This window comes from Balaenoptera acutorostrata, chromosome 20 (assembly GCF_949987535.1).
Source record: "Balaenoptera acutorostrata chromosome 20, mBalAcu1.1, whole genome shotgun sequence".
Lineage (NCBI taxonomy): Eukaryota > Metazoa > Chordata > Mammalia > Artiodactyla > Balaenopteridae > Balaenoptera > Balaenoptera acutorostrata.
The window spans coordinates 37,093,597-37,106,323 of NC_080083.1; the positions used below are offsets into that span (position 1 = coordinate 37,093,597).

Here is a 12,727-nt window from a genome sequence, read left to right on the forward strand (position 1 = left end):
AAAGGAGCAGTATGTATGTCTGCATGTGAACATCCACAAAGTAGAGCAAGCAAGCGTGTAAACTATAACGGGTATTTATAGGTGGAAAAAAAGGTGCAAGGAAGATTGTATGGGAACAAGCACACTGAGCCTGAAAAGGGTTTGCTTTTTTCCTACCCTCCATGTCCAAGTTCCGCTAAGATGTCCCCTGCTTGCTGTGGCTTCTGTGAAACCTCACAAGCCTTTCCATGACAACAGATGGGGGATTTCACAGCCAGAAGACACAGGAGGTCAATAGTTGAAAAGCAAGAGTTAGAAAGAGAGATCTTTATCGACATCAAAACAATCCCCCCGAAAGATAGAAGAAGGAAAAATTTAAAGACGTAGCAGGAAAGAAAAAGAGCCTTTATAAAAATGCAGGTTAAAATGTTTAGGCTTTTGTATCAGCCTAGTTGCACCTTAGACTCTGCCATTTCATAAATAAAATGCGGATAGCATAGACTATAATCTGGTGATAGCTACCCCAGGACATATCTAGATGCACTTCTGTTATTTTAATTAAATACTGCATTATGGTTTGTGACAACTACATAGCTACAGCGTAAATGAATTTGGAATTAAAGTGTTACTTAGGCATCCAGTAATTTTTGTTTCATTCCTCAGTTTTACAAAGCAAATAGCTATAAAATCAAGATGTTTGTTCATTTACAGATGGAGCAGGATTTTTGTCGCTGTTCTTTTTCTCCTTAATCCTCCTGCACAAAAAGAAGACAGAGCTCAGAGTCTGGCTCCCAACACTCTTAGCTTATGAGACACATCACAAAGAAAAACACATCCTCTTGACTATAATGTGAAACGCTGAATATTAATTGCTGGTATTTCGCTTATCTTTCTAGCTGAGTTCTGTCTTTTAACAATTATTCTGATGGGCTGCGTCTTGCACTGCCAGGAGATTTTTCTCCTTTGCTTAATATTTAGAAACACATTTTATGTTATTTTATTTTAAAAAAGTCTTAAAGTTGATAATCCTCCTTGGAAGTTTTTAGTATCTGGAAGTCTTGCCAAATACAGAATATTAGTGGGAACAGGGAAACTCCCAAAGCTCTTTGCTGAAAAGATGAAGCACTTTCTGAATCTAAAAGAAAAAATATTTTTCATTCTAGGAATATTAATATTTCCTTAATGAAACTTGAGAGGGTATTACAATTTGATATAATCAATTGGTCAGTTTAAATGTCACTTCACTAGCGAATTATGAGAAAGAATATTCTCGTCTTATAGGCACAGACTTTCACTCAAAATTTATATGTTAAAGTAAAAGGATTTTTGTTCAAATCTGAGGATTTAATTGTATCTTGAATGTGTCATATGTCAAGATTAAAGTTTTTAAATAGTAAGTTTTCTGAAATCATTGTCTATTATTTCTAGTGTGAGAATCAATATAATCTTTTTATTAGTCTTAAATACCACAAGTCTGGCAATGTCTGCTAATTCCAGCTTTTCTGTGTTCTAACCAATTATCCCAAGCCCCCTGTAACTAATCCTATAAGCATAGAACTTACTGCTCTGTATATCTGCAATGAGGTTATAATTTGCTTCAGTATTTTGCTAGTTTGGTTGGAGAGCTGTATCCATACACTACCAAGAAACACTAGCAGACAGAGGTTTGGGGAGGCTGAGTTCCTTTTGAGAAAATAATTACACAGAAACAAAGCTTTTGTGACCCCTTTTAAATAGAGCATCTCACCGAAATGTCATCCAGCCTCTTTGGCAGATTAGTGAGGAGTTTATTACTAAATCTCTGTCTAATAAACGTGCAGTTGACTCTGGAGGAGCTGCTTGTTATAATGCTGGCAGTGGGAAATGGAGGGAATGTCACAGTTAAAGACACAAATTTTCCCCATAATATATTCGAATGGAAACCTCTGAATCCAATACTACATGGGCATATCTAATAAATTTACAATATTTCAGTCTCAACAGCCTTCACCGGTTAGTTTTAAAGATTTATGTGGTAAAAAATTACTCAGTGATGAATATGGTTTATTCTGTGCAGTATTGGAGGTATAAGGAATTAAACTACCGTCTTTAACAGTGAATTTATTATTACCTCTGTCAAAAGACGAAGCCTTTAAGAGCATTTGTTATAAATTCACCGCAAAATAAATGGCTGGAATTTTTTTACACTGGAGTTTGTAAAGCATTGGGTGATTGTGAGCATTAACCTAACCCTGCCATGGCTTATATGGTTCTAGGTAAACATTTCTGTCTGGGTCTCACAGCTAATTATCTGATCTGGGACTTTCCACCTGACTGAAAGGGGTGTGTGTGTGTGTGTGTGTGTGTGTGTGTGTGTGTAGAAAGTGAAGGATCTTGTTCAGGACAACAGTTCAGGACTAAGGAGATTAAAGTGGAAAATGCCAATTTTACTCTTTTTTTAAAAAAATGGGTTTTATAATAAATGGCCAGGGTTTAGAGAATAATGTTGATATGTAGCCGGGTCTCTTGTCTGCAGGTTTATATGCACGCATTTGCACACACACATACACGCATAAGCACACATACACACACACACACTCACAAACACCCTCTCCCTTTTGTCCTCTCTTGGAATGGGTGTCCCCTCATTTATAAAAATTACCTGGAAGGAATGAGGCTGCCAGGGTTTGTTCTAGACGATTGGTTCCTGTCTGGGGGAAAGGAATGGCCTCTACTGAATTTGACCGGTGTATGACCGTTGCCTTCCAGCTGACCCCAAATCCCATTCCCATCCTCCTAACTCTATAGCCTCCCATAGGGGTTATTAATGAGAGAAAATACCATCATCATCATCATCTTCGTCATCACAGCACAGTGTTGACCTGCTTGTTAACGTGAAATGGGGTTATGGGGACAGCTTCTGCTTCTCTTTTCGTATCATCATAAATAAGAAAAGATATTTTCTGATGGTACCCTCCCTCACCGTCCCCTTTGGTTAGGTCAGAGGTGAATGATAGCTCTTTGGCAGGCATTGATCAGTTTCATCACTATGTTTGTGCAGTCTGTGCCCCAGGCCTGTATTCTCCCCACTTCCTACCCCCAAATTACCTCCCAAATTACCCTGCCCATCCCCCAGTCAACCAAGCGGAGGGTAATGGTGCCTGAGGAAGTCCTAAATGGACACTAGATGTCACCAAACACCTCCTTTCCCTCAGAGCCCTGAAATTTAAAAAAAAAAAAAAAAAAAAAAAATCTTCATTTAAAGCAATTGAAGGAATTAACTTATCTGTTTTTATGAGGGTGTTGTCACATTCAACTAAGCACACTGAAAAGAGGAAGTACTGCTGCATTCAGATAATTTTTACAACATACAAATCTCTTCTGGAGGGGTTGGGGTCAAGGGAGGGGAAAGGTCTACATTCTTTAAGTAGTCCTTTGAGGGAGTAGGTGAAGAACACCGGGCTTTAAAAATCCCATTATAACAGACATGGTGTTATGTTAACATAGTCCAGGTGTGCCAGGGACAGGCCTGCTGCATTCGGATAACTAGGAGCTGGGTTTGGAGCCAGGACCCGGCCTGAATTTAAGTAGCTCCAATCCAGTGCCGGAAGCTAACTGTCATCCAGGATGATGAAATCGGTCCATCCTCATCCACATAAGACCCATGGCCATCTGACAGCATCATATGTTCAATGTTAAACTTGACCTTGCCTTTAAGGCTCCCTGTTTCCATACCAACTGTACCAGCAGAGAAGACAACCAAAGCATGGTGTGTTTGGGCAGTGAGAATATCTCCCCACCTTGGCTAAGCCATCATGTAAGTATAAACCTTCTGTGGTGCCCAGCTTGTTGCTCCAACGCTGCCTTCCATGGAAATAAGTAGCTGGAAGAACCTTGGAGGAGCCCAGGGCCAACTCATGAGTCACACAACATAAGCTCAAGAGATGTAGCCTATCAACTCTGTTTACCTTAAATGGTAAACAGGGACCATTTAAGGGTCATTCAGGGACCTCTTCTTCTTTCTAGACAATTGAGAAAGAGTTTCTTTCTCTCTCTCTTTAATTCGCCCTTATCTGCTGGACAGCTCATGTCACCACTATAAATTACTTCTGGAAGAGGAGGCCTAATTTTTAAATGGGCGTTTATTTAGGTTATCTCGAAGAGTAGAACAAGCACCTTTATTATTTAGAAAAAGGTTCCCTAGTGAGAGGCCTTTAAGCCAGGAAGACAGAGTCACTTCTCTGAAACATGGGATCTGTGGCTCGTCTTATCCAAATAGAGACTTCTTACCTCCCTTTCTCCTACTTACAATAAATGCTCACAGCAGTGCTGGTCCACAGAAGGGCCTTACGATCCTCAGATAAAAGGAACTAAGCCAGGGCGCAGTGTTCCTGCACCGAGGGTGATTCAGCACCTACCCTGTCATGCCTGGTGCCCAGGCTGAATGGATTTTTGGAGTACACCTGTTGTTGAACCCCTGCCAAGTACTGATGGCCACTAAACCCCAAATCACTTTTCCCCGCTGTTGATGTTTGGAATGTCAGACAGGACTGAGCAGCAGCCGGCGTGTATTTCAAACACAGCAGATGGATTTTTATATTAGCTCCTATTTCATGTTCAGGCAGAGCGACCGCCACACTAAAACCGCAGCCTCTGTGCTGCCGAGTTTGCTTCTGTGAGATTAATTTTGTGAAATTAATTGGGACAAGATTGAAAAGGAAATTAAAATGTAGCTGAGTGAATAGGCCTTTCAAACACCTTTTTCCTGCTCTATTCAAACTTGAATTCTGCGGTGGTCTCAGGCATCGTGGGAAGTAATTTACGGGAGCCATCGGTTACCTATGAGGAGACCTGCACAAGCACCACAACCTGGAGCCACTGAAGAGCGTTAAACACCCCGCCGTGGCCGGAGCTGCGTCCCTGCACCGGGTGGAAGCGAAGTTCGGTCCGTGCACCAAAAATGCTGTTCAGAAATATCTGGGCCCAAAAGGAACGCGGGAACGTCCACTGGATGCACAGATCTGCTCCATTATTAAAATCTCCTTTTAATATATTTGCGGCCCAAATTGGAACTCAGTGCATTAAGTGGGCATGCAACTTTGTGGGCCTTAGTAACGGATAGATGTGTTAGGGGAGGTGGGCGGGGTCCTGCAGACTGTGCCATTGCTTACTGTTTCAGAGCTGCGATACATGGCTCTGGCCTCTCCTCAAAGAAGTTTGAGCAATTGATCAATTTTGCCAGTGACAAACTCTCTCAGACCAGGAAAGGCACAGCGCATTTCCATGTAAGGCCTCTTCACTGGATGGCCTTCTATTTCCAAGAGAGGACTTTCTGAGCTTTCGAATATCTCCGTGAAGAGTTCTTGGCAAGACAGGCTACCTTTTTTTTCCTCTCAATTCACTAATAATTTATTGAACTCCTAGTGTGTACCCAATATTGACCCCAAAAGTTTACTCTATTGTTAGTGGAAAAGAAGGGAATATAATAATAATTATCATCCTAGATGCCAGGCGCTTCTTTACACAAATTCTCTAATGAAAGTATCACAACACCCTATAAATAGAAATTATCCCATTTTTACAGATGAGGAAACTGAGGATTAGCAAGATTAAGTGACTTTGTTCAGGGTCACATAAGTAACCCACCTGTTGACGATTTGCTTCCCTAAGAATAGGACAGGTTATGGGCATTTGGTTACCTATGGGGGTGCAGCTTTCTTACCCAGCCAGTCATCTTCTCTGGAAAAAAATTTTTAAAAGGGTAAATAGCTCTCTTTCTGGGATCATTCCTGTCCAAAGGCCCTAGACCCTAACAGACTCTCTTGGCCCTAGGATTCTAGGATTCAGGGTTGGGTCATACTTGGGCAACTATTAAGAAACAGTAGGTGTGGTGTGTGTGTGTATGTTTATATATATATATATATATATATATATATATATATATATATATATATATAAAATGAATATTATTAATCTATAAAAAAGAATGAAATAATGCCATTTGCAGCAACATGGATGGACCTAGAGATTATCATACTAAGTGTAGTAAGTCAGAGAAAGACAAATATCATATGATATCACTTATATGTGGAATCTGAAAAAAATGATACAAATGAACTTAGTATTTATAAAATAGAAATAGACTCATAGACACAGAAAACAATCTTATGGTTACCAAAGGGGAAAGGGGGAGGGAAGGATAAATTAGGAGTTTGGGATTAGCAGATACATACTACTCTATATAAAATAGATAAACAACAAAGTCCCACTGTATAGCACAAGGAACTAAATTCAATATCTTGTAATGAACTATAATGGAAAAGAATCTGAAAAAGAATATATATATATACATATACATATACATGTAAAACTGAATCACTTTGCTATACACCAGAAACTAACACAACATTGTAAATCAACTATACTTCAATTAAAAAAAAACAAATAAATACCAAAAAAAAAAAGAGAGAAAGAAACAGCAGGGAGCAGCAGGAGCCCAAGAATAAAGTTATTACCCCCCAACTCCCACCCCACTTCCCCATCCAGGGGCCACTTCTGTTCTCTACCTGCCACCCCCTGCCCCTCAGAATATTTCTCTTATACAAAGAGAGAGGGAAAAGCCGAATGCATTTATGAGGGCCCAAAACAAAAGAACTTAGAATTTTTTTGTTTGTTTAATCTGAATAAATAATTAAAGCTAAGACACATTTTTGTGTGGAATTTCTTTAGCAGATTTGCAAAGTCAGCCTCACCATGTTTATTTAGACCGGGAATGTTTGAGGTGGAAGGAACCTTAGAGATCTAACACAACTCCCTCATTTTACAGGTAAGGAAACTGCTCCAGGTAAGCTGAGCTGCACTCAGTTGCATCTTGTCTTGTGTTTCTCAGGGAAATAAACTTCTCTAGGTTCCTAAGAAGTGGGATTTTCTTGCCTGACAAAAGTTCTACTGGCTACAGAGAAAAGTAAAATGGAGATTTCTAGATACCATTTTTCTGGACTAACCTCAACTTGGGTCAGTTCTGTCCCTGCAGGTGTGAGAGGCAGGCTGCAGAGTGTAACTGACTCCAATAAAGGAAGCCAGCTGGGGCTAAATATGAATAATATGGAATAAATTTAGGATCCATATGAGAGAAAATTCCTGAGATTAGGAGTTACTGAACATCTGAATAGACATACAGCTGATAATGGCAGTGGAATCTCCTTTTCTATCTGTCTGAATTGGTTCATTTGTGCTTTTTAGAGGCAAGGGAATGGATGGGGTGGCCTTTTAAGGTTCCTTCCTGTCCAAGGACTCTTATTGAGTTACGTAATATAATAAAGGTAAATCCAATCTGAAATGCTCCCCAAGCCAACGTTAACTGGAATGAAGTTTTATGAGGGAAACTTCAGTTAAGCTTCTAGCTTCTCATTTCTTCCCTTGCCATGCAGAGATTAGCAATGTGGAGAAGGGTGGCAACTGGTGTGCTACTACCAAGGTAAGGGATGACTACGAACTCAGGACCTTCCAGGAGATGGAGAAAGATGCCCGATAGAACCAAGGCAGCAAACTATTCCCTGTGAATTAAACTCTGATATATTGGCTTTTAGTAATGGAGGAGGGGAAGGGGGGTTGGTTAAAAAAACCCAAAACAGGTTGGGGAAGGTCCCCATGTTCTTTGGTATCTCAAAATTACAACAGTCCTGGTAACCGCAGACAGCTCTATACTGCAGGGCAAGTCACCGCACAGCCCCTTCTGAATGGAGGAAAGGGACCCCCAGTGAGAAGTCATTAACAAAGGCAAAAGACGTGCAAAACAAACAGAATAATCATGACCGAGAGAGAAGGCCAGCAGACAGTCTGGCTCTGTTCTCCCCTCCTCCTGCTGCAGGCACCTCAGACAATGTAAACAGTTAATTTGTTCACCTGCAGGCTCTGGGCAAACAGAGGCCTGGTCACACCTGAGTGGATAACTCGATTACCCCAGCGTGGTAATGTACACAAATTCTATTACTCGGCAAACCTTGCTTTCGGGCATTTGAAATACCAATCAGGCCAATGTCCACTCCCTTCTTTGCTTCCAATTTATTCTTGGTGTATTGGAGCTGCACCGGAATGGCACTAGGGTGGTGCTGAATTAGGAGTCTGGAAGAAATCACTAGAAGATTGTGATCTCACCCAGCAGGGATTGCAGGCCTCCTGCTCTCTGGAAAAAGATTGGGTCTGAATTTGGTCCTAGTTCAAATGGGACTGGTTGGAACAGCTGAAAGGTACCTTCCGTCAGCCCTGGTCTGTTTCTTAAGGAGCTTGTGGTATATTTCAAACTGAGACAAACACCTGGTCAAGGTAATGACATTTACAGAACAAAGATAAATTGCAAATGATGGGTTAATAACACAATGGGTTTTCAATTTTCCTTTATGGAGTTCACATTCTAATCAATTAAAGAGCAAATTGTGCCTCTTTCAAAAATGTGTTTGTTGATATTGATTGCCTTATAGAGGGAGAACTTTTTAACAAGTTTTTTAGGGACAGAATCGATTTCCTTAGCCCATCTATACAGAATATGTGCAGTCTTTCTTTACAAGGATGGTGTTACTGATCCCTCAAACAGTAGCCCATGAGTTTTGAAGCTTCTTCACATTGGTGATGGATCTGCAATAATATATCCTTATTTTTGCCCATTTTTTTGTATCCAGCAATACCATTTGTGAGATGGTTAGCTGTGGCTAGGGGCTACCTCTGTGACTGAGGAAGAGAATGAAGTTAGCTGGCCCTTGAGTTGGATTCACTATCTTGGCCTTGTCAGCACTTGCTCAAACCAACTGAGCTAACTAGCTCTGACTCCTCCCCCCATATATAACTATGTTACAGTGTTGTTTATCTATAGATGAAATAAGAAGGCGGCTGACCCAGCTAGAATATTTTCAAGAGTATTTTACGGTAATAAATTATGTACGTGGTGATGACCTTTTAAGCACCACAAGACCCTTTTAAAAAGATCAAATTTTGATTGGCATAGTTTTAAGTATTATGTCTACTTTATTTTATTTTTAAATTTGAAAACTGGTTCCTGAATCTGAATTTTCAATTAAAAATTTCCCTGACAATTATAAAACAATTGAAGTTTACGTGTGAGGGAGCCATGTGATACACACAAGAGAAGAATATGACATGGGATAATTCTGGTTATGGTGACTACATCATCAAGAGTGAGAACATCGACTTTTGATCCAAGCCCCACACTCTAATCCTTACCTTGCTCAGAATGCGGATGAGGTCACCCCGTTGGAAGGACAGTTCGTCTGGCTGGTCACCATGGCAATCCCATAGGCCCTGATAATAATTGGCATAGTCCACTGATCAAAGAGAGGAGAAATCAAAGTTAAAAGGACCCTGTCTTTTTCTATGGAGCCCACATTTTTGCTGCAAATGGAAACCAAGGTTCTGATATTACCCCTAGGAAACCTAAGATTCAGGGGGTTTGGGATGAGACACAGCCAGACACTCAGCATGAGCAAAGGACTGTGGGAGAAGGAGATCATTAACTAACATTAAATATTTACAGTTCACCCTTAGTCAGATGCTATTCAGTAACATGATAAATATATTCGTTTATTAATAAAAGAAAATCAGGCAGGTAATTTTTCACTTGGTTTATAAGTAAGCAGCACAAAGAGATTTTCTGCCAGACTTTCTTCATCCAGGGCATCTAAACTATCCAGTGCTTCTTTTTATTACCCATCGAAGGAATGAGATAAGTCTCCGACTTCTGCCTGTTTACGAGAGAGGCCGAGTCAGCCAGCACAGATCTGCATTGCAGTCTCACAGGTTGGCCTCCTCTGTTACACAGGAACTTCATCCTGGGCACTTCCCACCCAGGTACTTACTATATGAGGTAATTACCAATAAATGTGGAAACGAATAGCCCAGTCTTTAAGTGGAACCAAGGGGGTGTCTCATCCATTACAACTAAATTCTGGGTGGGCTGGCCCTTTTCCAGCATCTCATTTGTAGACGCTGAACATGTCTGCCAAGATTTATCTGCAAGCCCCCAGGGGAACAGAAACCAAAGTGATCTGCATTAAAAATGAAAGCAACGGAAGACGAAGACGACAAACCAAGCTTTAGAAGCAGCTGAAGAGATTTACTGGGCTTCTCAGCAAGACTAGATGGCAGTGATGCCACAGGACAGTCATCGATTCTTAACAATGAAGGATTCGTATTGATCTTCTTCTACCCGGAAAGGTTAAACACTAGAGTACAAAGTGGGAGAGGATCTGGGGATTTGAATGGCAGGAGAGCGAATGCCCACTGGACCAGGGATAATGTGGCAGTGCTCCCCGTTCCTTAGGACACTATGTATGAGAGTGATATGCAAAGCACCTACAAAAGATGACATTCCTACTGATGGGAGTTAGGAGTCCTGGGTTCTAATTAAAATTCAGATGATCTGGGGGGACCTTATTCTACAGTTTCCACCTTTCCCTTCATTTGTCTTGATCCTCCCATGAAGAGTGATGGTGCTAGTTGCTGAGGATGGGAATAGACAGAGGGCAAGTGGGCAGTGGGGGGACAGAGGCCCTGGCTATATTTGCTTTTTTTCTCCTTGTTCCTAACTTATGAGCAATTCAAAGAATAAAGGCGCAGAGGAACAAAATCCCTATATGTCTCTGGAAAAGAACTTTAGTAGGAATCTTAAAGTGCACAAAAACAGAGGGGGACAGAGCTGTTTAGTTAAGATTCAGATATTGCAAACAAAAGTAAAAATGTTAACCATATAGAAACTCAAGCATGTTTTCTTTACACAGAAAATGTTTGTATATGCAGCAGACAACAGAGGGTAGCAAACAAGACAACTACACTGGAAACATTCTCACACAGACTTAAGAATATGTTTGGAAAAAAAATTCTTTAGGAAAAAATGCTAACTATTGAAAAGACAAGGCATTTTTTTTGGGGGTGGATATCAGTGCATGAAATAATAGAGAAATATCAGTTCCTGAAAAATGAAAGTAGTTTTCCCAGAGGATATAATGCTTTTTCAGTTGTAATGGAGTTGATTATTCACCCCAAGATTTTGCCTAAGTTTAGGAATGAAAAGTATATTGACATCAATATTCTTCATGGATTTATATGTGATAAAGAAAATAATTTTATAAAAATAGATTTTTTAAAAACATAACTTGATGTTTCCAAATTGTAAGACTGACAAAGTTCTCTTGGCTTTTTCTGGCCTAGCAGATGGTCACTGTGGTGTACTGCTCCCCACGTGCCTGGGTGTGGGACAGCTCCTGAGATTATGAGTACCTTTTGGGTATATATGTAAAAAGTGATTTGATATTGGGTATATAAGACACCTGGGGAGAACACCTGGAAAAAGAGCTATTCTAAAAGCACAACAGATCATAGGGAATGCAAGAAGCTAGCAGAAAAACAAAAACCTTCCAAGAAAAACTAAAGACAGAAGATGCCTTCAATTTTTCATAAGCTAAAGGCCCAAAGAAGATAGAGCTCAGGAATCCAGGAGATAGTTTAGCCTAGCCCAAGAAATGGAATCGTCAGAATCATAATAACAAGGCTGCTTTGGAAAATAAGCAGAACGAAGGGCTAAAAATGGGGAAAAGGTTGGACTTGCTATCTAAACAGAGGTATTCTGGTATTAAAGAAATCAGGGAGAGGAACGTCTTAACTGGACAAGATTGGATTCTGTATTGCAGACTCCCGGTTTAACACATGTGATTGGCTTTAGGTATATGTGTGCACACAACTTCACTACATTCATTCTTTAGCCTTCAACAGACATGTACACAGAACCTACTGTGCCAGGGACTATGCTAGATGCTGGGAATTCTGCATCAGCCACGCACACAGTCCCTGCCCTTAGGGCTGCCATCCGGCAGTGGAGGCACCTTGAAACAGTCACACAACTATTTATTTATTTATGATTGCGATATGTCTGCAAAGGAGAAGTTGAGGCTCCTGTGTATAATAGGGAATCTAACCTAGTCTGAGGGGTCAGAGAACATTTCCCTGAAGCTTTAGTTGTAAAACAAAAGCCTGATCGAACCTTGAAGAGGTGAAGAGGTAAGGCCAAGGAGGGCTTTATTCTTGAAGCTTGGCCCCAGGAAGAGCTTGAAGGCTGGGAGGTCTGCTGGGCCAGTCCAGCTTCTCCCTATGCCCAGCATGTCCTATGAACAGAGGAAGCATAAGGAGACTTTGATGTCTTTAGATCAGTAAGGAATTGGGAGCCTGAGAGGAATGATTGCCTCTGTGGGCTGGACTGAAGTTCTTTTAGGTTTACACTCCTCTGGCAGCAGTCTGAGATCAGAAATAGTGCAGCATTCTGACCATTTAATTAATTCAAAACATCTTCATTCTCATTTTGAGGACATTATTCCATCTAATTATTTTTTTCCAGTCTGTCCATTTGGAATGAAAAACAAAAGAATAAAGCTTAATGCCAGCATTTCTCAATGTCTCTCCAGAAAACGTAACTCTGCACTAAATAAAGCCTGGTAATTCAAAAGCAAAGCACTAATATATTCAGCATAAAACAGACAGAGGACCTAGAGCAATAATGACACCACTAATAACTAAAACAGTTATAACAATTAACAACAATTACAATGATAGAGAAGCTAATGGGTATGGTCACAGCATTTAAATTGCCAGCAGAGCTGAGGAGGACTTTTTCTAGAGAAAGAAAAAGGGGGGAAGCATCTTATTTTCTTTATCCCATGTAAGAGAAGCTATGCTCCCAGCAGGTAAAATGTCATAGGAAGACTAG

The 12,727-nt window shown here is 40.5% G+C and overlaps 1 protein-coding gene across 2 annotated transcripts in view; it reads right to left on the reverse strand.

Moving 5' to 3' along the window:
- The window catches only part of SKAP1 (src kinase associated phosphoprotein 1), a 286,843-nt gene that overhangs the window by 12,230 nt on the left and 261,886 nt on the right, over window positions 1-12,727 (reverse strand). For both annotated transcript variants that reach the window (XM_007176386.2, XM_057536326.1), the window contains exon 11: window positions 9,196-9,296. In XM_007176386.2, coding sequence (XP_007176448.1) covers window positions 9,196-9,296 — 101 coding nt within the window. The remainder of the gene's footprint in view (window positions 1-9,195; window positions 9,297-12,727) is intronic.